Below are 26,894 nucleotides of genomic sequence, written 5' to 3'. Positions count from 1 at the left end.
TGCATTTCATACCTGGGGCTTCAGTGGGGATTTAAGTGATCTAACCTACCCCTTGTTGCAATTTTACAAAATAATATGCAGAAACGCTATATAACATTGTAGAATATGACAGAGTGAGAGATGGAGGAGGCATTTCATGTATTTGAAAACGTATTTTAATACCATTCTAATTATTTATCTTCCTCCAAGCAACTACAAACATCTACACGACAATTTACATCTAGTAATATGAAACAAAAATGTAAATGAATTCCTTATAGGTGAAAAAATAAGCACATAAGCACATAAAAATAAGCAATGGCTGTTGCATTCTGGGACTTCCGGGTAGAGTGAACGCTGGCGCGTTTTGGCTGCCACTGCTCTCCGACAAACTTGTGTGTTTTACGGTGTTTTTACGCTCGATTGTTTTACTGTTTCGCATGGAATCACGATCATCATCTCACAGTCATTCCACCCAGCCCCCATTCACGCCTGCCTCGCACTCTCAACTATCTTCGACTGTTTCGTCCCGGCGTCTCGGCGTCCTACCCATCAACCTGTCGCTCCTCCATCGACCTGTCAAGGGTCTGCTCCAGTACTCGTTGGCCGAGCTCCTTCGGCTCCGCTTCCAATGGCTGGGCCCTCCTCCTGCTCTACACCGGCTCCCGGATATCGTTCGCTTTCCTTCGCGGAAATATATTCATCGTGGGTCTCGTTGGGGCTTCTGCCTCAACCGATCCAACACCATCATCTCCTTTTGGTCTTCCTCCCGTCGGCCATCCAGAAACGCCGGCCGATCCATCGACCACCGTGCGTTAGCCGGCTTGGCAAGGTCGGCTAACGGCCCCCGCAGCAGCGAGACTGCCGCCGTCAACTTCGGGCTACTTAACATCCGTTCGCTTACTGGGAAGGGTAATCTCATTCAAGATATCCTCACAGACCGTAAGCTTGACATTCTTTGCTTGAATGAAACCTGGCAAACTCCTGGGGACTTCTCACAGTTGAACGATTCCACTCCCCCGGGATTTGTTTACATTTCCAAGCCCCGCGATTCTGGTCGCGGAGGAGGTCTCGCGATAGTATACCGCGAGAAGTGGAAAGTACTTCCGGTTTCTCTCCCGCCACTTTCCTCCTTTGAATGCCTTGCCTGTCAAATATCCGGACCCATCCCCACGATTATTGCCACAGTGTACCGCTCCCCCAAACCCCACCGCGACTTTTTAAATGAAGTGTCTACTGTCCTCACCCATCTCTCCTCTCTGTCACCAAATGTAATAATCCTGGGAGATTTTAATATACATATGGACAACACTGCTCTTCCTCTCACCATTGACTTCACTTCTTCAATTAACAGTCTTGGTTTTGATCAATTTGTAGATTTTCCCACACACATCAAAGGTCACACCCTGGATCTGATCTGCTGCTCTGGTATTTCCCCCTCCACTGTACTGCTGATGAACTTCCAATAACTTCCACTTCCTTATCTCATTCAACATTACACTCCAGCTCTCAACTGCCAAATCACCCGGACCATTGTTTACCGTAATATTAAAGACATTAACATTGACTCGCTCACTGCATGGCTGACCACCCTGACTCCGGACATTGACTCCACTCCTGATGATTTGGTTTTCCAATATAACTCTGGTCTCACCAGCATCCTCAATACGCTCTCCCCTGTCAAGTCCCACTCTGTCCTTTTTACTCGGTCTGCCCCTTGGTTCACCCCTCATCTACGTTCCTTGAAATCCCAAACCCGGCAGCTTGAGAGACTTTATAGGAAAACCGGCCTCACTGCTCACAAGGACATCTATGCAGCTCAACTATCCCTCTACAAGGATTCCATCTACCAAGCAAAATCACATTACTACTCCGGACTCATCTGCTCCAATGCTGGAAATACTAAGACTCTCTTTTCCCTTTGGAAGAGAATTACTCAACCTCCTGACTCCCTACCACCTCACTTTTACTCTCGTGACACCTGCAACGCACTTCTCCTCTTTTTCAATGAAAATACAGAATCCACCAGCATCTGGGCTCCTCTGTACCTTTCCCCTCATCTGACCCTCTCACCCCTAGCAAACTGTTCTCTTCTTTTGAACTCCCCCATCTCTCATTAATTTCAGACCTCATCATTAAATCCAAGACTTCCTCCTGTCAGCTTGATCCCCTCCCCACAGTTCTGGTCAAATCCTGCCTACCCTCTCTGCTTCCCTTCATCTCAGCCATTATCCATTCCTCTCTGTCGACTGGAATTGTTCCTGTGCTCTTCAAAACTGCAGCTGTCACCCCAATCCTGAAAAAAAATGGTTCAGATCCCAATGACTTCAATAATCTACGCCTCATTTCCCATCTTCCCTTCATCTCGAAAATTCGAAAGTCGCCTCTCAGCTCGAAAGTCGCCTCTCAGCTCCACTCCCACCTCATCGACAATAGTCTTTATGAACAATTCCAGTCCGGCTTCCGTCCCCGTCACAGTACTGAAACAGCCCTCATAAAAATCACAAACGATCTTCTCATGGCAGCAGACTCTGGCCTTATCTCCATCCTCATCCTCCTTGACCTGAGTGCAGCCTTCGACACAATCTCTCACGCCATCCTCCTCAATAGACTCTCTGCCATAGGCATCACCAACACCCCTCTACATTGGTTCCCTCATATCTCACTGGCCGCTCTCAGTTCATTCAAGTTGATTCTTTTACTTCACAATCCCTCCCCGTTTCTTCTGGTGTTCCCCAGGGTTCTGTCCTCGGTCCGCTCCTCTTAATTGTCTACCTCCTTCCACTCAGAAACATTTTCCGCAAATTTGGCTTACACTTTCACTGCTTTGCGGATGACACCCAGCTCTATCTCTCTAGCAAACCCGACGCTTCTCTCCCACCCTAGTCCCTCTCTCACTGTCTCTCAGAAATCAAATCGTGGTTCACCCACAATTTCCTCAAGCTAAACAGCAATAAAACTGAACTCCTACTCGTCGGTACCAAATCCACTCTAAACAAAGACGACAGTTTCTCCCTCACAATTGATAATGCCACTATATCTCCTTCCCCCAGGTGAAGAGTCTGGGTGTCATCCTTGACAGTTCACTGTCCTTTCACTCCCACATCAATAACATTACCCGGTCCGCTCATTTCCACCTTCGCAATATAAACCGCCTCCGTCCCTCACTCACTCCGCACACCACCTTGTTCACAGTCTCGTCACTTCCCGTATTGACTACTGCAACTCACTCCTCTTCGGTGTCCATCAAAAATTCCTCCATAAACTTCAACTTGTTCAGAATTCAGCAGCCCGGATCATCACGAGAACCCCCTCCTTCCATCATATCACCCCCATCCTCCGACAGCTCCACTGGCTTCCTGTCAAACTTAGAATCAACTTCAAAATACTTCTCTATACATTCAAAGCCATCCATAACCTTGCGCCCCCCTATCTGTCAGATCTTCTTCAAATCTCCATTCCCTCTCGCTCACTCAGGTCCTCATCCTCCCTCCACCTTTTTCTGCCCTCTGCCCGTCTCAGTACAATGGGGTGCAGATCCTTCAGTCGCTCTGCCCCCAAACTCTGGAACTCACTTCCTCCCAACATTCATAATATTGACTCTCTTTCCTTATTCAAAACCCAGCTCAAAACCCACCTATTCAGACTTGCCTACCCACCTTAAATCTTTCTTTCTTTATTTATTATTTTATCTGTGTTTTACTATTGGTCTTGGCTGTACAGTGTCCTTGAGTGTTGTGAAAGGCACTTACAAATGTGATGTATTATTATTATTATTACATGCTATACTTTCTTTGTTCCTGCTGTAAGATAGCTGTCTGCTCTGGAAGTGGCAAATACATTTTTTTCTGGGTTCAAACAAGTCAGCCAGTGATCATGTTGTCTTCACAATGTCCCGTTTGTCTTGAAAATGCCACCGTGAAATTTTTTATTTTTTTTGTTTTTCAATATTTGGCCTTCGTACTCCTTGATAATTTTTCACATCGCAAGACTACTTAGCTCAACCTGTCCATGATTGGAAATGTACCAAGATACCTGTTAGCAGTGATCAGGCCTTGTTTGGTGAATCTGAAATCTGATTGGTTAAAAAAAGAACAACTATTGCCACGAGTGTCTGTCATGGGCCAGTACTTTTGGAAATTAATACTCAAGGCAGATTACATTGACATGGGGACACTTACAAGATGAAATTTGATTGGACAAAACTAAATCTAAAATACACACTACTGAAAGCTGGGCAACGTAGAGAATGGCTATGGAATGAGGAAAGTTTCAAAGTTTAACACCTGTAGATGATGTCTTCTTCATCATCACGCAGTGCAGCCTTTGGAAAGCCATCAGTCAGGTGTTTGGATGTCGCTCCATGTCCGGAGTTGCTGTCCCTAGGGGATAGCACCTGTCGTCCATTGCCAGTGATGGTGGGAGTTGGCCACCAAACAAACAGCAGAGAGACGGGGATCGCGCTGCAGAGTTGGCTGCATTTATGGCACTCGTTCCCTAAGCTCTTTGAACCAAACTCAAGATGCTTCTATTTTCGCTCTCAATTGCTCCTTACATAGCTGGGTGCCACTTCACACAAACACTACCGCATTGCTCTGTCAGGTAGCCCACCCCACCCCGCGAATGCTCATGGCAACAGCAAATGGCTGAAGAATATTCAATATATGAGAGGTCAGACTCGGACAGTTTCATTGGTCCCCTGTGACGACATAATGTGTAAAAATCTATTGGTGTCTTGAAGATATGGTGTCAATCAAAAATCATGAATAACCAGTTACATTAAAAGCAGCAGGGTTCAAAGTATGGAGAAAAGAGTTGCAGCCTATAATCTGGAAACTACATCAATCTGTTTAAATTCTCACTATATTCCATCTAATAGCTAACAGTCTAAATATTTGACTTCATGGGAATAACATTAAAAGAAATTGAAAATGTGCTAAAAAGGTTACTGACTTTAGCTCATGAACAAATAATTAGTTAACATTTGGCAACGATGACCAATGACATTCTTGCATGTGAGGTACAAATATTCATAGTAATTATATTATCTGACCGACAAGTGTAATTCACATCAGTCCGTGGCCACTTAGAAATTGAATTAGAGACACTATGGATGGTATTTTCTATCACAAGACATGAAAAGTTGCCTGCAAATAAAGAACATAACAACAGTACAATAGAAAGAACCGTATTAATGTATTTCTCATAATTAAAAAAAACAAGCCTTACTTCAGCGGGAAATTTTTCAGCATCACAATCGGCCATTGTTAGCCAGATGGTTCTTTTCCAGTGTTTCTGCTTGGATAGATGGCAAGTTAGCCATAAAAATGACAATTAAATATTAAAAGAATGACATCTGATGTGAGCGAAAAAGAGGGTGAGCATAAAGAGGGTCAAATGCATAAAAGACCAACGCAAGCTATATGCAAGCAAAAGCATGTTGAGAAGGAAAAAAAGAACCCAAACCATTTGTATCATTTTCAGATGACGGAAATCCAAACAGGATTTAACCATACAAAAACACACACAAAAATGAAATCAGAATCAAAGAAGTTAATGTATGTTTATACTGTAATATGTTAGTTGCTAATATGTTAACCTGCTAAAATCATTCTGTTTAAGATACCCGTTTATCCAAGTTAGTGGGTGACCCTATTTATATTTTAGCATCTATTCTTATTACTCTTGTGGTGTTTCACTCAATGCCAAGCTCTCCCAACACCACTCAAACCCACACACACACACATCTTACCCATGACCAACTATTTCTACAGCAGCGTTCACTGAAGACAGAGCGTGTTGTACCCTCACACGCTCCCTTTCGATATCTCGTCGACTTATACTTGCTTGGTCTCAAACAAATCTCCCCCTTGCTGTCACCTACATGTTTATCTGCAATCACACACTCCTGCTTTTGCATATGTAAACCCCTTTTCTCAAGCTTAAGCACACACACACACACACACACACACACACACACACACACACACACGCGCGCACGCACACACACACACACACACAAATGCTCCTGCACTCACAGTTGAAGCACTTCCACTGCATGCGCATTGCACTCGTGATCAGCAGCAGCCTTTGAAGCGATGTTGGGATCTCTGCTGCTACAGAACAGTGCCTGACTCGGAATTGGATCACCCGCCTGTGTCATTTCTCCTCAACCCATTTCTGCAACATTTTGGACACCCGTTCATTCTACTTTTGTTGCTCCCAGCATACTTTTGCTTCACTTCATCCGTTTGGTCTCTGTGAATTTGTTGTTCTGCCATCACACACCTGCTTGACCTCATTCACCTGGACGCGCTTTGCATGATGTAAAGCTGAGCATTTCCTCTCTGTGGTCTTTCCTCATGCGACACGCTCACTTTAGTCACGTCGTGTCTCTTTCGTTTTTCCTGCTCACCTCGCTGTCAGCTGTTTCTGTCCATCTCTTCCTCATTGTGCTCCGCTTTTCATTGCAGCTTCTTTGCCCTACATTTGCTCCTTCTCTGATACCTGTTTTGCTTTGCTTCATTCTCTCAACTGTCTGCTTTCGATACCATTGTGGAATGACAACATGAAACCGGCTACCTTTTGTGGACCCTGAGACTGAAAGCTGTCAGTGTATTGAAACATGGATGCCATGATCCTGCAACATAATTGACTCTTGTGGTCCTGCACTCTTTGGAATTCATATCAAGGATGGATTATTTTGATGAACAACGGCTTTGTGAATGTCAGAATCAGAAATTTCTTGTGGATTTATTTTACTGATGAATGACCTGAAGTGGGAAGAAGACCTCCCAATGAAAGAAGTGGGTTTCAGCTTCTTCTTCTTGAAGTTACAGCATCATATACAAGGATTATTTCATAACAGCGATGATGGAGTTTACCTGCACCAGTTGATATTTGGTAGCTGTCGACTCATTTGAAAAGTGTCATGAGATTACAGCACCGGAGAATAATACCACATTTTTGATAGTGGTTTGGGAGTATTTTTTTCATGGCCACTTGATTGAGGCTAGAAGATAAACACATTGACTCTGTTTACTAGCTTCACCAGGACGACACTCCACACAATCAAATTTCCCCTCTGTATTTTCACTTCCTTACAAATGAAAGTTTAAACTGCAGTGACGGCTATCTTTGGCATTCTCCTGCATGTTTTTCTTTGTCTTGGATGCATTTATATAAAGTAAAGGAATACTCATTCAGTAGTTGCCAAACGTTCAGGAGACCATTGCGCCTAGGGCTTTATGCTGATTTCGGTGCGTAGCAATTTCGTTTGGGTGCTGTGGCCAGGATTGGAACAGCGCCCTCTCCAGAACAGATGAAGAACAATGGCTGCATCCCACTCTGCTGGAGCAAAGGCGCATGTATCTATGCACATCATCCAAGTACGTACAAAAGTTTATTCAAAGAAATCTGGTTCAGATAAAGTAAAAGTAAAACTGATAGCCTAAACTCTACTGTTTGACTGGGTGTAGTGTAGGATCTTCGAATATGTATTCATGGCACAAAGAGGTATTTTTTAAATTGAGTTGTATTACATCATATCAATGTGATAATTCTGTCCTTGTTAGAATTTCAGTTTGTTAGATTTGTAAATACGCTACAAAAAGTGTTTGTGTGTGTGTGTGTGTGTGTGTGTGTGTGTGTGGAAGAGAGAGATATAAACATATTGGAAAAAAATATTTAATAATAAATTAATAATAAAACTTTGAACCTTTATCCTATAAGGACATAGACAATCATCCTTAGCAAGGTGAGCCTAAAGACGTTAGGAGGAAGGCAGACGAAATTGTGTGAGGATGAGAGAAAGATGAGAGGGTTGGAGCGAGGTGGTTCAATACAACCAGAGGATCAAATTTAGATGTAACGGAAGGAGCTAAAAGATCTGTGAGTGACCGTAGGAGATTAGTCTGGGCATGGGGGGAGGCTGCAGTTAAAAAGGAAAGGATTTCATATGAGGAGGAAAAGGGAGAGAGTAGGATGCAGAATTTAGCAAGCAAGATGAATGAGAGCAACTGCGGAGAAGTAAAATGGATGGTTAAAAAAAATACGTCAAGGCGAACAAGAGGCTCCCCAAGGATTGTGCCAGTAACCCAGATAGCAATTAGATACAGAGAGAAACTATCTAACTGCTTCGGTTATGGGCCAAATTTGAACTCTTGAGCCATCTGTGGTTTACCAATCTTGCGGTCAGACAATGGAACCCCATAGAGAAAAAGGGGTGGGAGGCGCGGTTGGCTGTTGAAATGGCAGCCGCCTGCTTATTACTTAATTTTCTCAGCCAGTGTGCGAGGGCATGCATATTGGCATTTGCCAAACATAACAGAACTTCAGATATACTGTATATTGTTGTGCAGTGCAACTGATTTTGCAAGCTTATTGGTACGATATAAAATGGTAAGCAATTATAGGTCTAAGCTCCTTGCTCTCAGTAATATTTGCAGATATAAATAAATAAATACAATTAATCTGTTAAGGAAAAAACTTTGGTAAAATGGCATAAAATGCTAATTCTTGTCATTTTTGACACCTTTGTAAAAAAAATGTTGGGTCCACTCACTCACGCTTCAAAGGGTTAAATATGTGATAACGTGGGGTTGTGTAATGTAATCTAATATACATATGTATATATAGGTTGCTTGTTGTGAAACTGTTTACAGTACACTGACATTGCAATGATTCATAAACCTATGGAGTAATTTAAGCAAATTATGGTTACCAAGTTGAGCTGTAAAATAACTAATAATAATAATGTCTGATTCACAGTTCTTTTGTTACCACAGGGTGGTCAGAAGTCAGTGTACTGTATTGTTGTGCAGCTGCAGTGATGATGCCTTATGGTCTGCTGAGACATCCACAAAACACAATGTTGAAGAGTGAAGGATACACTGTACTGTGTAATTTGTGAACTGTAATTTATAATGGTAAGAGAATTTTCAAAATAGATTATTTTGTGGAAGTGGATGCTGTGTCTGAATATTCCCTCCAAAGAGTTACAGTACAAAATTGGCTTTTGTAAAACCCGACAATAGTTTTTCTGCTTCAGTTGCAGTGAAAGAGGTTTGGAAAGGTCAGTGAACACCAGAATGTGCTCGACATTTCTATTATGTCCTCTGTCAAAGACGGATTTAAAGTGCCACCTTAGCTGTCTTGCAGGTGTGAGCAGAGGAAATGCTTCACAGTGTGCCCTTTACTCACAGAACACTTCCACTCTGTCTGAGGTTGGACCACAGCATTTCCTCCTGTTTCAGAATTCATCAACTTAAAATTGCTGATTTATGTTGAACTGTGGGTCTATTAGGTCTTGCTAAAAGGACCTTGTGTCAGTGTGGGTTTTTTTATTTTCAGATGCCGCTGACTCATTCGCTGAAGGGCCAACTCGTAACTTGTATTAAACACACACAAACACGTAGTCAGGCAGTGTGTGATTCAGTGTATAAGCCGAAATGCATTTCCCTACTCCTAGTACTATGTCTCGTTACAGCTGCATTTGACAAACTATCAGCGCTTCAAGCATATTGCATTTGATTATAAGATATGAAGTATTGCCCTCACCCTCCACTTGCCAGTTATAATATAGTCTGCAGTGCAGAATAATACGCACTCATTTAACTTTCTCCATATGGTCTCTTATTTATTTATGTACACATTCCTAATGTACCAAATATTCTAGATTTTCCATCCATCCATCCATCCATCATCTACCGCTTATCCGGGGCCGGGTCGCGGGGGCAACAGCTTTAGCAGGGAAGCCCAGACTTCCCTCTCCCTAGCTACTTCTTCCAGCTCTCCCCGGGGGATCCCAAGTCGTTCCCAGGCAAGCTGGGTGACATAGTCTCTCCAGCGTGTCCTGGGTCTTCCTCGGGGTCTCCTCCCGGTGGGACATGACCGGAACACCTCACCGGGGAGGCGCTCAGGAGGCATCCGAATCAGATGCCCAAGCCACCTCATCTGGCTCCTCTCGATGTGGAGGAGAAGCGGCTCGACTCTGAGCCCCTCTCGGATGACTGAGCTTCTCACCTTATCTCTAAGGGAGAGCCCGGACACCCTGCGGAGAAAACTCATTTCAGCCGCTTGTATCCGGGATCTCGTTCTTTCGGTCACGACCCATAGCTCGTGACCATAGGTGAGGGTTGGGACGTAGATTTTAGATTTTATTTTAAAATAATATACATTCTGTTCATTGGTTAAAAAAAATGTAGTTTTTATTCACCAAAACATTTCAAAGAAGGACATTTTAGACCTGTAATTTTAATATTTGTAATTTTAACTGTGATATTTTTGCTTGTGGTTATCATGCCATCATGCCTAACCTGGAGTGGAATGAGCTTTTAAAAGATACATGTTTATTTGTTATCTGAATTTTTGTACACTACACGAGCAAATTACTACTTTCTGCTAAAAACTATAATTCAGAACTGATAAAAGTGCTCACAATTCTTATTATTAAGTCCACCATCTTAGAAGTACCTTTGTCATCACAATTGACCACAACTCTGCTATTGCACCATCATTAGTATACTGCAGGAAAAAAACTGCTCATAAAACCGAAAACTACCTCATTAGAGCAGATACAACTCAACTCAATGTAACTTTATTTCTATTCTATTGGCTGGCTAACAATAACGTCAGTGCATCTGACATTTTGCTACCCACGCTAACAATAATTGCACAGAGCAAGAATGGCGCGACTGCTAGTCAAACAACCAAATTTGGTATTTATTTATTTATTCATTTTTAACCCGTACCAAAACCCGAATTTTCCTGGCCTTGATTTAATGCCGTGCACAGCACGTGCTTGTTTTCCTAATTTCTCGTTTCCTAACCGCCTCCCACCATCTGCATGTGTTTGTAAAAAAAGTGGAATGAACAATGGACCTTCTTGCAGCCATTCACTGTTTGTTGTCTACGCGCACACACATCAGTAAGACCTCACCTGGATTTTTCAAATCTTAAAAGGTTACCTGTTCCTGATTCCACACATGATGATAAAAAAATAAATAAATACAAATCAGGCATTTAACATTTTTGGTCAAAACAGAACACCACACACATAAAACGTCTGTTACAACTCCGAATCTAGTCCTCTGAAACGGACATCTCCCATGATTAAACATGATGTAACAAAAATGAAGAATCATCTTCACTGGATATGTTGCGTCAATGTTTACTTTAGTGATGCCCAAGGGCCTGGAAGCAGGAGTGTTTAGAATGGTGATATGGTTAATAAAGACTTGCTTTGAAAAATGCTTTAGGGAGCCGGTCTGTCTGTGAACTTACTAATACAAATACAATATTGAGTAGGACTTTTTTTTTTTTGATTGCTTGAGTGTGTTTAGTCATTTAAAGTTGAAGAATTTCAACTTGCATTTTTCTGGATGCGGAGAAAAAAGTTTGGGCACCCCTGTTTTAGGCTTTGGTGAACATCTGCTGTTAAGACCAAGCAATGATGGAATTGATTTGATTTTAAAGCTCAATTGAATTACAAACTCTCATTTTAACATCTGTCTTCTTTTTTTTTTATCAACAGAATATGATGGCCAGTTAGCCCCAGTAAGAGCATCTGAGTCAGGCATGGCAACATCTTCCTATTTGGAGCCCAACCTCAATCACTCCGCAGCAAGTGGGTGTGGAGTGAAATCCCGCTCCGGGATTTCCGGTGTTACTGGTGTTGGTACTAGCGGCTCTGCTGGCGGTCTTGAGCGGACTCCAGGTTCTATGGACAGGGTTCTGAAGATTTTCCACTACTTTGAGACAAATAGTGAACCCAGCACCTGGGCGAGTAACATCAGACATGGAGATGCTACGGATGTCAGGGTATATTAGAATTAGAATTTTAGACATTCATCATCACCTTCTGCTCCTCACATTATTTCCACTTGTTTTAATAGGGTGTCATCCAGAAGATAGCCGAAATCCACAAATTGCGCTGTGTCACTTCACTTGGCCTGCGTTTAACCCATCTGCACACAGACGCACGTCACTGGTTACATCCTGACTTGGGAGTCTGCCATGTCAGAGAGAAATATGAGAAACGGCACCCGCAGGAAGAGTGGAGGTACAGTAACAATGAAAGTATTTACACTTACTATTCAAAGCGAATAGCAACAATTCAAGAATAACTGTCACTTACTGGGCGTGCACATCTCTCTAATAAAAGACAATTTGATGCGTACTCAATACAAAGGGTGCAATACGATTGTGAGGAAGGAACGTTTTTAAATTATTTGGTATTGGTGCAATCTAGGCGGCCCGGTAGTCCAGTGGTTAGCACGTCGGCTTCACAGTGCAGAGGTACCGGGTTCGATTCCAGCTCCGGCCTCCCTGTGTGGAGTTTGCATGTTCTCCCCGGGCCTGCGTGGGTTTTCTCCGGGTGCTCCGGTTTCCTCCCACATTCCAAAAACATGCGTGGCAGGCTGATTGAACACTCTAAATTGTCCCTAGGTGTGAGTGTGAGCGTGGATGGTTGTTCGTCTATGTGTGCCCTGCGATTGGCTGGTAACCGATTCAGGGTGTCCCCCGCCTACTGCCCGAAGACAGCTGGGATAGGCTCCAGCACCCCCCGCGACCCTAGTGAGGATCAAGCGGTACGGAAGATGAATGAATGAATGAAAAAAATGGTGCAATCTAAACCGATTTTCTTATTCAAATTAGTTTTCATAATACTCCTAACATTCATTCATTTTCCGAACAGCTTAATCCTCATTAGGGTCGCAGGGGGTGCTGGAGCCTAACACTTTCCCTAAAAATGTTTTACAATATCCTAAATTAACATTTGAAACCTTAAACATACCTCAAACCACTTACCACGCTGACATATATGATGCTTGAAAATACCAATTCCTACTTTCCAGTTAGTCTTGTTATCCCATTTATTTAATTTTATCAAAACTAAATAAGGTACTTTAATTGTAAACTTTTCAAAATTATTGTAATGAGGAAATTGTGGATTTACGAGACGGAACTCCTGCATGGCAGGATGAAGTGAGGTAGGACTCTTGAGTTATTGTCATATTTACCCATGAACTGATTATCAACACAAGTTACATTCTTTGACATATGTGTGGGGGGAACGTCCCACCCCCAAAACAAATCACTTGCAACCTTCATGTTTATGTTCAAAAATCAAAAGACCGTGATGATGATGCATAGGCTTTTCCCAACATGAAATGGTGTTTCCCAGCCAAAACAAACACTAAGACAACAAAAAGGGCGTGTTGTGAAAGTGATGAGACGACGCTCAATCCTGCTCGGGTAGTGAAGGGGATCAATACTGTTTGAGGTGAAATCATTAGATGGATTCCCAAATTTACAGTTGATACTTAAGTCATTTCAGGCACTGAATTTTCACAAACCTAAAGGAAATCTTGGCTGGTATTGATTAGCAGTTTCACACAAGGAGCACACAAGCAGAAGATTGGCTTTCTGTACAGCAATAAAGATTATTCGAATGGTCACATATTGTCAGGTAGCACCAAAATGTTTTAGCTGCGGCCAAAATTGTTTTGTGGAGGCCCACCGCAGGGGAAGGACTGCAGCCGTCATGCTTTATTTCGTGGAGTCTCTCAGTGACATCATTGATTGATTGGCAAATATTACACTACGTTAAATAATTTAGAAAATGCAAAATATTGTCCATTATTTTGCATGACTATATTAAGTCTAAGATGCTTAATATAGTCAAGTTATGTACCGGTGAATGTTATTTACAGTATATCATGCCACTTCACAATAAGCGTTAATGAAAATATGCCACCCTTTTAGGGTTTTAGTCCTTTCATAGGAGCTCATAAGAGCTCAGGAAACCTAATTTGAGACACAAGTAGCTGAGAAGAAAAACTAGCAAAGTTGAAATGTCGTCATGCAATATGAAATGGGAAATAACTGTATTTGTTTGTTCTATTGTAAACTCGTCTTAATCACGCTTTTGGTGATTGTGCTTTTTTATTTCCTCCTTTGTTGTTATTTCCTCCACTGTTTACAATACATGTAGATGTTGAGTGGATAGTTAGCTGAGTCACCCTGTCTCAATTGCCTAAAACACTTGTGTTTTTTTGTTTATTTTCGAATCTCTTGTGTTTTGGGCAAGCTACCCAATATGTTGCGCCTTTTGAAAAGATGTGTTTTCAGAGGTGAAAGAACCACGTGATCACTTGAGATGAGCTAGTTTTAAACCAATGCTACATAATTGCATAGATACCTCTTGATTTAGCTTTTTCATCTTTCAATGGATGCATTTTACTCCTTGTTGAAATGTTAAATGGAGAAGTTGCTCACTTTGCTAACTAACATATAGCAGAAGAGTAGTGTCTCAGAGGGTGGCAGAGTTGTAAGTCCACAGGACATGCTGCTGCTGAGCTATTGTTAGAACGGAGGAAACAGCAGCCCAAGGGATAGACTGACTCTATCATACACCCCTCTCTCTTTCTCTCTCTCTCTACCTTCGCTGATTCTCTCTCCATCTGTTTCATGTGGCAGGGTTGACTATTTTCCACTTTTATCTTACTCTGCATCCTTTTTTCCTCCCACATCATTTCTTTTTCTCTCTGGCTCTCAGCTTTCCAATGTGTCTAATTTCTCTTTTCTGTGTCACCTTTTGCTTCATTCATTATTGAACAACGTTTTCGTATTCGTTTTGTTCTGAGCCTGGATTTTTTTTTCTCTCATCTTTTGTTTGTAGGCTCATAGCATCACAACTGTCCTGACCCAATTCCCTCTTTTGTAGGCAGTCACTGCTTTATGTCAGTTGCATAGTCAGGTTAGAACAAACACTGCCTTCTGATCTTTCTATATACACATGCTTAATAGGTTTAAATTGTATTTCACTGTCATAAAAATATGAAACCACATGCTGTTCTTCTCCCGGTGGACTCGTGAATTGTTGAGATGTAGGCGTCGTTAAAATACACTAAAATTAGTCAATTCTAAATTTGTGTCATTGTCTCACAGAATCAGGATGCTGCAGTGATATTCTTTGCGCACAAAAGTATCTAATTACGTCTGCACTGTCGTTAACTTTCTCTCTTCAATTCTCAGGTATGAGCTACGGATGCGCTACTTTCCTAAAGGTTACCTCAGTCATTTCTCAGAAGACAAACCTTCGCTCAACTACCTCTATCACCAGGTGTGACACCATAGAATAAGAAGAAGCAAATAGTAGTGTAAATTCCTCTGAAGTCCGCAAAGCTTCTGATTCAGCCCTTTGCGTCCTGTATAAAACCAATACCTACTTAAATAGACCAATCAAATGTGTAAGTTGTGCTTTCACACTTTATTTCAACAGGTAAAGAGTGACTACATGCAACATATCGCTGATCAAGTCGATCAAGAGGTTGCTTTGAAACTAGGCTGTCTAGAAATAAGGTGAGAGAGAATGGAGTGTATTCACTGCAATAAACGTTTTTCTTGGTTGCTCTTGTTTCTAACGACCATCATTTCTCGACTATACAGGCGGTTCTTCAGAGAGATGCCAGGAAATGCCCTTGACAAGAAATCCAACTATGAACTCCTAGAGTAACATATTTAATTTCATTGTCTAATGTGTGTGACTATTTAATCATCCTAAGTCATTTTTTGTAATGCCTTTGTTTGCTTTAGGAAAGATGTTGGTTTGAGAAGGTTCTTCCCCAAAAGCCTGCTGGAGTCTCTAAAGGTACAATCAAAACAATCACTACTGTAGCAGAAATGTCCTTGCTCATCGCCATATGGCCTTTTCTGCTGCCCTGTTTGTTTGAATGAATGTAGATGGAAAGGATATTTGACTTGATGTTGGAATACCTGATTATAAGATCAACTTGAACACAATGTTTGTCTCAGACAGACGGCCCAGATATACTGTAGTTCTTCACTCAACTGACTTCCATGCAATCAGCATGGAATCAGATTGACTGAAGATCATATAAACATAACAATTGGGAGCTGGAACGGATTAAGAGCACCACCATTCATTTCAACGGCAAAAGTTACCGGTACCTTGATTTACGAACGTCATGAGTGGGGTCACCGAACGAATTAAGTTTGTAACTTGCGGAACCACTCTCGTTTTATTTTGAATGTCTCTCTTTCACCATTTTTTCAGGCGAAGACACTTCGTAAGCATATACAGCAGACATTCAAGCAGTTCGCCAACCTCAACGATGACCAGAGCATCCACAAGTTTTTTGAAATCATCTCTCCCATCTACCACTTTGATAAGGAGTGCTTCAAATGTGCATTAGGGGTACGGCAGAGCATTCATTTCATCGAGTCCAAATGTTATCCATGTTAGATGAGTTGTGAAGGTCATTCACACATATCCCAGCCACAGCATGTCATTCTGGTAGAGGCCCGGAATTTATTTATCTCTCACTGTGGAATGCTATCATGTTAATGACTGACCAGAATCAAACAAAGTCAATTTAGAACATTTGTCCTATAGTTTTAGTTTCTCACTGGGCACCTCATTGGGTGGGAACAGAGGTATTGATTTTAAAATATAATTCTAATAGTTGTACTTTACTGTGATTATACAAATGTGTTGCGTAATGATGAGAGGTCCTTCTTGTGTTTCTCCCTCTCGCATAGCTAAATAAATTGAGTCTTAAATACATGAGTATGATGTTAAGCATGTCTGAACAATGTAGCCAGATGACAGAAATATTAAATCAATGTCTCTATGACAGTGTCAAACAAATTTGTGCAAAACTGTCTTTATATGGACGAATGGGGAAAACATTTTAGTCCTTACATTGTGCAGGTGTAGTATAGTAGGGTGTAATATCGAGGAACTGTTTTATACTTTTGCCATGCTGAGTCACCAACTATAGACCAAAGAGTAATTAGAGTGTTTTCCTCTGGCTTGAAGAGGTAGTTTAGTGTATCTCATCTGATGTAGAATAGGGTGGGGGTGGGGGGGAAATATACGGTAGATATATTATAATGTGCTTGTTCTCTCTGTTTTTTCGTTTTTTCAGTCTAGCTGGGTAATATCAGTCGAATTAGCAATCGGACCAGAGGAAGGAATCAGCTACCTCACAGACAAAGGCTCAACGGTGAGTCTTATCAGCTTCTACATGACTTGCAATTCAGAGTCAATATGGAGTATTACTGTAGCATACAGTTACATGTAGCATATTTGATTTCTGCACGTGCTACATAAAATACCTCTGTATCCTGTCAACTTTGGGTCAAGTGTCAACTTCTCCAACAATGTTCCTTTTTGAGCCTTCATGGTTGTTCACAACACTGCCCTCTACTTGTTTGTCTTGTATGTACAGTTTACATTTTTCAATTCGTATTTTGATGTTTTAAATTAGATACATGGCAGGCTGATTGGACACTCTAAATTGTCCCTAGGTGTGAGTGTGGGTGTGGTTGGTTGTTCGTCTCTGCGTGCCCTGCGATTGGCTGGCAACTGATTCAGGGTGTCCCCCGCCTACTGCCCGAAGTCAGCTGGGATGGGCTCCAGCACCCCCCGCGACCTAGTGAGGACCAAGTGGTTCGGAAAATGGATGGATGGACTTAATTATAATAAGTTGTGATTGATTTTTGTCTCCAGCCTACCCACTTGGCTAACTTCAACCAGGTTCAATCCATCCAGTATTCACCTTTGGAGGAAAAGGACAGGAAAGGCATGCTGCAGCTCAATGTAGCTGGAGCTCCAGAGGTGACAGCACACACACACACACACACACACACACTCACACACTCACACTCACACAGTAGAAGTCCCTTCATTTTGTCACACAGAGATGCTCAAATGACAAATTTATATAGACATTATTCACAATGACGGTAAGTCCATCAGAATTGTTGTGTAACCTATGCATGTAACCACCATCACATGCTTGTGAATCATTCATTTTCATTGTAACTTCTAAAGATCTAGGCAATGTCAGCATGTCTACGTCAACGGTGGGTGTTTTGCAGAACAATGTGTTTGCAAAACATGTTGGCGTCACGTCGTGACTGTCTTTTTCTGTGTACGGGTGAACACAATGTGTCTGGATGTGTCCACTTGGAAGATATATATAAGATTATATATTATATAAGATTCCTTATCATCTTTAACAGACTGAAGTGTACATATTTTGTGTGTATACGCAGCCTCTCACAGTCACCACAGCATCCTTGACTACAGCAGAAAACATGGCCGATTTGATTGATGGGTACTGTCGACTCTTTTCCTCAACGAGCCACTCCTTCATTGTCAGAGTCCACAAGGGTAGGACACACTCCCACTTCCATGTATTTTTGGTTTATTGCCAATGGTTGCCTTTTTTGGAGATGACCTAAGATATGAATTTGTGTGAGTGTGTTTTCAATATTGTCAATATTGTACGACATTACAGTCATTCAACCAGATAATTGACTCTGCTTTCGACTGAAGATGCTTGTCACTTTAAATACCCTTTCTGCGTTTCTTTTTCTAAAAATAACTGCCTGCAAGCAGCGATGTGTTAGCACTCACCATTGTAGCTCTATTTTGTCTTGCAGAGGGGGATACCAGAGCGTTACCATCCATCCCGAAGTAAGTTTGTTTGTTTGTTTGTTTTATTGAGCATATATAGTACACACAATAACAGGTTGACAAAGGTCAAACAAAATTATAAAAGGAAAATTAGAAATAGATAAAAGAGAAAAAAAACACACATCATCCTAGTTGTACTCTCAAAGGATGACAATGTTTGATACATTCTACAATTCCCAATACTTTTTTTATGGTAATTTAAATACACCAGCAGTGCAAAGTATGGGTGTTATGTAGAATAAACTAGCTCTTAATAAAAAACAAAAATCACTGACATTTGGAAAATATACTCACTCCCATCTAGAAAATCTAAACATCTATTTTCAGGTTTCTTATTGCATAATCAACATGAATGTTTGCAACACATGGCTGGTTTCTAACTCTAGTTTTCCGATGCAGAGTGTCAAATCATGAGAGGCGGATGGAAAAACGGATGGATGGAGTGCGAACCAGAGCAGTTTGTGTGTCAGGTAAAGCACTCATAGTGGCCTTCTCCTTCAATCTCTGTCATCCTCTGCTAAATTTAATGCTCTAAATGACTGCTGACTAAGTGAAGGCTTTGTAGACACGTATGTGTTGGTGTGTGGGTGTGTGTGTGTGTGTCCCCTGTTTGCCCTCTGAAGCCCCTTCTTTGTTTGCAGTGAAGTGTCTCTTTCACACCATATGTTTGCATGGAGAGCTTTAGTCACTGCCACTTATCTTTGAAATCCTAATCTTTGATAGGTTTCTTAACATCAGACTAGCTCCCAGCTACGCAACATCGTGAAAATGACTGCAAGAGTAGAATCAATGTAATGCAATGCAACACGAGATAGTGGTCCAACTCCTCACGGTTCATGCATACTAATCTTTCAAATTCTCTCCTCCCTTCTTTGTATGCATCTTTTGCTGCATGTGGCTTCTACAGGGCACAATAGCGGCGATGGTAAACAATGTCTTTTCTTTTACATTCCTGCTTAACTGGATTCTACTGCATGCGTTGAAAGAATCTGTGTGTCTGTAACTGATGCCGCTTTCTCCATGACTCAATCTGTTTTTGTGACACATTCTGGAAAGAACAGCCGTTTCCATCCCACCCTCTTCCTCTTTGTGTCTGCTTTTCACCACTGCACATCACTCTTTTCCGTCACTTGCAAGCGTATTAGTTTCACAGTAATTATTGCGCATGTACTCAGAGTTGGATATGGTGGCTTTCTTTTGGACAGGTAACTGTGTCAAGTCATTTTTTAAATCATTTAAAATGCTTTATAGAAAATGGGTAATACTTTATATGTACTGTATATATATGCTATTTGATTTTAGTTAAACATTTATCGGTCATCATTTGAGGCTTAAGTTTTCCCTTTTTGTCTCCAGAAACAGATGACTATGCTGAGATCATAGATGAGGAGGACACCTATACAATGCCTTCAAGTAAGTAGACCAACACACACATTTTGCTTATGATGAGACCAGTGTGAGAATCCAATGACAGTGTGGTGAAGAAAGTGCAATGTCCTAAAGGGTTGTGTGTGCGTGTATAAGGGTGCGTGTGTGGTTCTCGTCTCATATATAGTGTGTCCTTTGCTCAGATGAAACCGATTTTTTTTCCCCTTGAAAATCTCTCAATTTGGGTTTAAAAATATTTCGCTTCCATCACATTTTCTCAGTCTTGTCTTGAATTAGTCAGATAAACTGTTTCTGTGCATTGTTTTATCATGCACATCACCATATACTAGGGAGGTCACACAATCCACAATATCATCGTGGTAGCAAAAGTGCCTCAACATCATTGTGGTATACGCTTGGTATAAAATTTGGAGCCGTACTGCTTAAAACTTAGTTTTAGGTCGCAGTGTTTTTACAGCGCTTTGTTACACGTTACACACACGCATAAGATTGTCTTGTGGCACGTCACAAGAAACAAACTGATGATTGGTTGACTGGGCAACGTAGGCCTTTTTTCACCAATAATTACAATGTTCACAATTCCTTGTTGCCAATCGGGAGTAGCAAACAAGCTGTTGTGTTTCAAATACGGATTGAAAAGTTATACAGTTGTCCAATTTTGCTTTCGCTGTGTGACGAATCTGCTTATAGGAAGAACGTGATTACTGGATTAACATTACCAAAGCGGTTTAATAGTTATTCTTGTAGCCTCTTGAACTGTCAAACCGGCTGTACCTGAGTTGCAATAGGGGCATACTTGAATAGTTGGATTAAAAAAAATTAGATAAATTCTGGAAATATGAATTGAAGGACATTTAAATGTCTCATCAACACTTCAAACGCATCTCCCAGTCCCCTGGTCCCTCCTGCGGCTATGCATGTGGCACAATATTGCACAGATTTTTGGACTGTGAAATTAATAGATACTGTCATCATTCCTCAGACATGAGAAAATGACTCGCAAAACCAGATTACGTTTTAAATAAATAAATAAATAGATACCTTCTAAAACCCGCTGTGCATCAGATTTTTGGAACACATACAGTAATATGGTGCGTGTGTGTATGTAATACATATGTGTGTGTGTGTGTGTGCGCTCAACTATTTTTAGTTTAGTTGTTTGTTGTCATTATTATTAAATTAAGGTACCATATCGGAGCATTTCAATGATTTGCTTTTGCTTTTATTTGTCTTTTGGTTACTCTCTAAGTGAAACTTCTTGTCCTTATCTTCAAATAAATTAGTGTTGCCGAAAAAGGTTCTCAACCTGGTGCAGTATCGAACTGAATATTAAAAAAGGTTGGAAAAACAAGTGCTGTTGTCAGATTGAGTAGTCTTGCCTAGAAAGGGGAACACTTAAAGCTCACGTTGCCTGTATATTTATAGACCCACATTATATTTTTGTTTTATCTGTGTGTGTGTGTCACAAGATTACATAACAATTTTCCTCAAGATATTTCTATGCTAACACCTGCAGCATCTCTTTCTTAAAATGCTCCTTGTCAAATCAACAATCACTGAACTATTCCAAGGTTTGTGGTCGTTGTACTCACAGCTAGTTATTTTGTCTCCTATCAATAACTAATTTCCTCAGAATACTATGGACTAGATCAAGGTAATGATTTGAACATACTATATGAATAGTTTATATTGTGGTGGTACTTTGATTTGGTGGTGGTTGTGATTCTCGTTTAATGTCTGCCTGCAACAGTAAATGAACATCTGAAAGTACTGATTTAATGTGCAACCCCAACCCTCCTCCTTTGTGTTCACATTTGTATTGTCACTTAGGAGGCAAATTGGTTCCCCCCTGTCTGACATGAAGTTCAATAGAAAAAGGAAATAAATAAAAAGGAATCAACATTTTTACGGTTTCTTTGTAATAACAAAATTGCAATGAACTTGAACAACCAGAAAAGTAAATCATGTTGGATCAAGCATGAATACACTATCATCCTGACTTTTCTGCTCTGAGTAAAACAAATCTGTGTCTCATCGTGCTCTGAAACAAAAATGTAAACTTTGTTACCCGGCATGTTCGGCTTGAATTGCTGATGCTGTTGTTGCATGCAGACTGCTACCAAGCTTGCCAGAGTAGATGGACGAATTCATTAGTTGACAAGTAATCCAGTGTCAAACTTATTACCAGCAAAACGACATGCTGCAGGGTAAAACTCTATATACCCTGCATACAATAGTTAATGCGAACTCATATTGTGCGCACTTCATCGCATTCAAATGATAAGCCTGTGCGTGGTGCTCTGACAAGCTTAGTAAGTGTGTGAGCATTGGTATGTATGTTTGGTTCTAATTGTCTTCACCATGTGTCTGTGTGTGCGCTTGTGTTCATGTGTATATTGTATATCCAGCACAGGACTATGAAATTCAACGGGATCATATTGAACTGGGCCGCTGCATCGGTGAGGGTCAGTTTGGGGACGTCCACCAAGGAGTCTATATCAGCCCGGTAAGTACCGTACACACAGAGAAACACATAGGAGATGATTTTATTTCAATTGTAACGTTTTATGATGAATCGTATACTATATATTACCTGTGTGTGCCAATTTACATGAAGGGTATTGTTAATGGAAGAGATACTGGAAATCATTAAAGCAGATTAGACAAGAGGTATCTAGCCTTTTATTGCTTGGTGTTCTACCACTTTTTTCAAATAAAAATTAACTCATCTCTGCGCTCAGGAGACTTGCAGACATCCAGAAGAGGAGACAAAAGGGACATAATTATTTTTGTGTGAGTCCATGTTCAGCACATGGTGACTTTAAGAATCTTAAATATAACTCGTTTGACTGTATTGAAATATCCTCCACTGTGAGTGGCTACAGATAAAGGGTTTACTTTGAGAATATAATCCAAATCCTTTAACTAGTGTAATTAACATTACCCTCTGTGATCTTGGATCCTCTTCTCTTTAATTACAGTAATGCTTCGGATTTAATACAATCACCAATAATTACAAATTAACATGTTGAGATTTTCTTTAGGAGTGACCAGGATGTATAGAATTAGAAATGAGCTGATCAGAGGGACAGCCGAGATTAGATGTTGGAGTGAGTATATCGGTCGATGGGTGATGATGATGAAGTTGCCAGGTAAGAGAGCGAACTGAAAGAAGTTTGATGGATGTAATGAGGGAAGACATGTTGGCAGCTGTCATTCGATTGGATGCGGAATACGGATTTTGATGACATGGTGTGACGACCGGACAAGCCAAAAGCAAAAGAAGGGCAAGTTGATGTGACACTGATAACCATGACTGACAGTCGTGTGATTTGAAAGGAGGAGTACTAATTAATTTGAAAAAGTCTTGAAACCGGAGATTTTTCATTTGACCCAACAGGAGGTCGTGGACTCAGATGGAGTGCAGTCTCACAGAGTGGTCGCAAAAAAATACAAGTAGTCCTTGGGTTTTTGACAATGACAGTATACTGTACAATTTACAACTTGTCATTTGTTTTATCTTTTATGTGTTTTTATACAAACACTGTATTCATTGCAATTCAGACTTTACCACAGGTACGTTAGTGAAAGACAATGACGTGATCTGACTTTTGTCAAGAATTTGTAGGAGTGGAGCTAAGGATATATACATTTCAGTCTGTTACTTGTCTTCTATTTGGAAAAGACTATTTGAACAGGCATGCATCAGAAAGTTAATAGTGTGCATGTTGATAAATGGAACATATTAGGTAGGGGGCTTTCCAAGCACAATGTAGTTTTATTTAAAAAATATTTGATACAAAAGTTCAAAGCCTGTTTTTCAACAATACATTTTTTTATTTATTTTCTAAATTTTTAGCAGTAAAAGTTACTAAATGGCTTAAATCTTGGACCTGTTGGGTTGCCTACAATAGTATTTAGTGTAATTGTTCATGTTTTGGTGTGTCTGTATTTTGCAGGAGAATCCGGCATTGTCTGTGGCGGTGAAGACATGTAAGAATTCAACATCAGACAGCGTCAGGGAGAAATTTCTCCAAGAAGCACGTAAGCTTTTCATGTGTTTTGTTGAAGAGCAAGATCTGGGTGTTTGGAGCATATGATCAAGAAGCCACCTTGTCACTTCATCTAGTAACCATGCGTCAGTTTGACCATCCTCACATTGTGAAGCTGATGGGCGTCATCACAGAGAATCCAGTCTGGATCATTATGGAGCTTTGCACACTCGGAGAGGTAAGATAACTACATACAATATTACATATGATGGTGGATAGTACTTTAATATGTTTTTTCTTTTGTGCCTTCCGAAGTTGCGTTCTTTCCTACAAGTGAGGAAGTACAGTCTAGACCTGGCCACTCTCATCTTGTATTCCCATCAGCTCAGCATGGCATTGGCCTACCTCGAGAGCAAACGCTTTGTGCACAGGTGTGTTACCTTATTTGTGGTCTTTTTTTTTTAAATTGATTTGGACATTCATGACTTGATGTCTGGAATAGAATATCAATCAGTAAAGCACATACAGGTACACCCACCATGGCTGAGCTATCCCAATTTCAATGCTCACTAAATGGAGTATTTTGATACTGTAGATGCCCAAGAAACATTTTCAACTACTATTTTTACAATTTTGGGTAGTGTTGCACAAATATCCAGTTCTTATCTGCTTTGCATCAGTGTAATTATTAGTCAAATCCCTGAAGCAAAATATTGTAGGACTGTGACATTAATGATTGTCGCCACCCACTAGAGACTTTAGGCTTGTTATATGCTTTTCCTCTGCAGGGATATAGCAGCACGGAACGTCCTGGTATCAACTGTTGACTGTGTGAAGCTGGGTGATTTTGGTCTGTCAAGGTACATGGAAGACAGTTCTTACTATAAAGGTAAGAATGCCACCTTTATGTCTTCTTCATTTGAGAGAGCGATCTGGAAAGTGACTTTGGTAAAACAGTAGCTCCCATTTCTATCTTCAGCATCTAAGGGTAAACTGCCCATTAAATGGATGGCTCCCGAGTCCATCAATTTTAGACGATTTACCACAGCCAGTGATGTCTGGATGTTTGGTAAGTCCTGCATTATACACCAAATATTTTGTATATGAAAAATGATTCTGATTTGAATAATAGCTAATTCTGTACACCATTTACTCACGCTAATATTTGGTTCATTGCCGCTCTTTTGTGCGACTTTATCCAGGTGTCTGTATGTGGGAAATTCTGATGTATGGCATTAAGCCTTTCCAAGGTGTGAAAAACAACGACGTCATTGGGAGGATAGAGAATGGCGAACGACTAGCCATGCCCCCTCAGTGCCCACCTACCCTATACAGCTTGATGACAAAGTGTTGGTCGTATGATCCAAGCAAGAGGCCACGCTTCAATGAATTGAAAACACAGCTCAGGTATTTCTTTGATATGGTTTGAGTACAAAAAAATATATCTATATATGTTTGAATTTTTCTTGACCGCTCTGGGAAATGCATCACCTTTCTCAACTGACTATAAGACTGTGGCTATGATGTTGCTCTGTTCAATTTCCAATCCAAATGAACTAATTACTGATTCATACTAACGGAGTAAATCTCTGACAATGTAAAGTATGGCCATATTTGTTCCTCAAACTTAATCCTAACCTCCCCTGACCCAAGCTGTTTGACGCCTTACTTAGTACATTAATTTTTTGATTTTAAGAAAATACCAATGTTTTCTTTGGATTCACTGGTGATGTACTGTCCAATATATAGTCCAATATAAATACTTAAATATAAGACACATTTTTTAAACACATAAAAGACTTTGATTTGACAAACATCTGATCCTCATAAAAGTTGAATTCTATCTGGAGCGTTTTGAGCTACATGCTGCTGCTTCTGGTGCAGATGGTTTGGTTCCGATTTTGGTCAATGCTCCAATACCCATGCATTGCCAGTCCCAAGACTGGATAAAACAAACAAACAAATAAATGAACAAATAAACACATTTACTTACTTCCATTTGATTTTAAAGGCAGTCTTACCTATGTAACAGTTAAGGTTTCTTACATATTTTAGACAGCAGGTGTCACTGTGGTTCTATCCAGGCAAGTAATTAATTCCACATGACTTAACTGAATGTATGTAGTATATATAATCACATTAAACTGTGTCACTCCCTCTTCAATACGAAATCACTGTCATGTTTAGATTCATATATGATGCTCACGATGATAGATGATGCCATGAGACGGGTCAAAATGCGTCTGTCTTGGTCATGCTTAATGTTAGGTTATGCACATGCACTGTACATAGTAAAAAGAGGGGGGAAAAATCAGCACGGTGCAACACGAAGTTTCCTTGATGCACACATGTATTTTCAGTCTCATTTCCAAGCACTGAAAAATGGAAATAAGCACACATTTTTAACTGCTGTGGTTTTTAAGAGATTTCGCCAAACCAGCATGACTCGCACCTTAAATTCCAATGTGATACCTCTGGTTTTGTTTGTTACTTTTTCTTACTCTACTACACCAATTTCCTCCACATTGGGGCTAAACCCTGCGTCATTGTAATCTCGTTGTCTTCATTGTTTGCATTTATAGGTTTATTTTAATTCAGCTACAGTGTGAACAACTTTATAGAAGTCCCATTCATCTTGCACAAACACAACATGCGTTTGATGGCTTGACCTAATGATCTGAATTCAAAGTGATGCAAAACTGACAAAATGTTGATTCTTTTTTTTTTTCTCTCTCAAAAAAATTATTTTTTTTATGGAGTTGTTGTTGAGAGGGCCATTAATTCTCATGCAAGTCATTGGCTGGAAAAACGAATGCTTTTAAGGGTCTAGGCGCGTTTGGTTCTCTCTTGGTCTGGAAAACATTTATATCATATTATCAATTATAGGTCTTGCCTGCCAAATATGCAGCTCTCAGCTTCCCTAACAGTTTTACTCAACAGAGGACTTGTGTGTGTGTGTGTGTGTGTGCGTGCGTGCGCGAGCGCGTGTGTGTGCACGCACAGTGGGCAGCTGCCAGGGGCTG

General features: G+C 40.7%; 1 protein-coding gene across 15 annotated transcripts in view; it reads left to right on the top strand.

Annotated features, from left to right (window-relative positions):
• Positions 1-26,894, top strand: part of LOC127600859 (focal adhesion kinase 1-like) — a 54,147-nt gene that overhangs the window by 7,808 nt on the left and 19,445 nt on the right. For 5 of the 15 annotated variants that reach the window (XM_052065728.1, XM_052065725.1, XM_052065720.1 and 2 more), the window contains exons 1-23: positions 7,157-7,367; positions 11,513-11,799; positions 11,874-12,040; positions 15,019-15,106; positions 15,266-15,345; positions 15,433-15,495; positions 15,580-15,634; positions 16,061-16,201; positions 16,935-17,012; positions 17,519-17,626; positions 18,067-18,184; positions 18,457-18,490; positions 18,890-18,960; positions 19,398-19,415; positions 19,847-19,903; positions 21,513-21,533; positions 22,288-22,385; positions 23,839-23,923; positions 24,009-24,109; positions 24,187-24,302; positions 24,660-24,760; positions 24,851-24,940; positions 25,074-25,278. In XM_052065728.1, coding sequence (XP_051921688.1) covers positions 7,301-7,367; positions 11,513-11,799; positions 11,874-12,040; positions 15,019-15,106; positions 15,266-15,345; positions 15,433-15,495; positions 15,580-15,634; positions 16,061-16,201; positions 16,935-17,012; positions 17,519-17,626; positions 18,067-18,184; positions 18,457-18,490; positions 18,890-18,960; positions 19,398-19,415; positions 19,847-19,903; positions 21,513-21,533; positions 22,288-22,385; positions 23,839-23,923; positions 24,009-24,109; positions 24,187-24,302; positions 24,660-24,760; positions 24,851-24,940; positions 25,074-25,278 — 2,249 coding nt within the window. In that variant the 5' untranslated portion in view covers positions 7,157-7,300. Of the gene's footprint in view, positions 1-7,156; positions 7,368-11,512; positions 11,800-11,873; positions 12,041-15,018; positions 15,107-15,265; positions 15,346-15,432; positions 15,496-15,579; positions 15,635-16,060; positions 16,202-16,934; positions 17,013-17,518; positions 17,627-18,066; positions 18,185-18,456; positions 18,491-18,889; positions 18,961-19,397; positions 19,416-19,846; positions 19,904-21,512; positions 21,534-22,287; positions 22,386-23,838; positions 23,924-24,008; positions 24,110-24,186; positions 24,303-24,659; positions 24,761-24,850; positions 24,941-25,073; positions 25,279-26,894 lie in introns of those variants that run through there. The other 10 variants (XM_052065734.1, XM_052065723.1, XM_052065733.1 and 7 more) reach the window with 4 other exon arrangements.

The sequence above is a fragment of the Hippocampus zosterae genome, chromosome 5 (assembly GCF_025434085.1).
Source record: "Hippocampus zosterae strain Florida chromosome 5, ASM2543408v3, whole genome shotgun sequence".
In the NCBI taxonomy this organism is placed as follows: domain Eukaryota; kingdom Metazoa; phylum Chordata; class Actinopteri; order Syngnathiformes; family Syngnathidae; genus Hippocampus; species Hippocampus zosterae.
The sequence above is the reverse complement of the archived record's forward strand: the minus strand, read 5'-3'. Positions and strand labels throughout refer to the sequence as shown.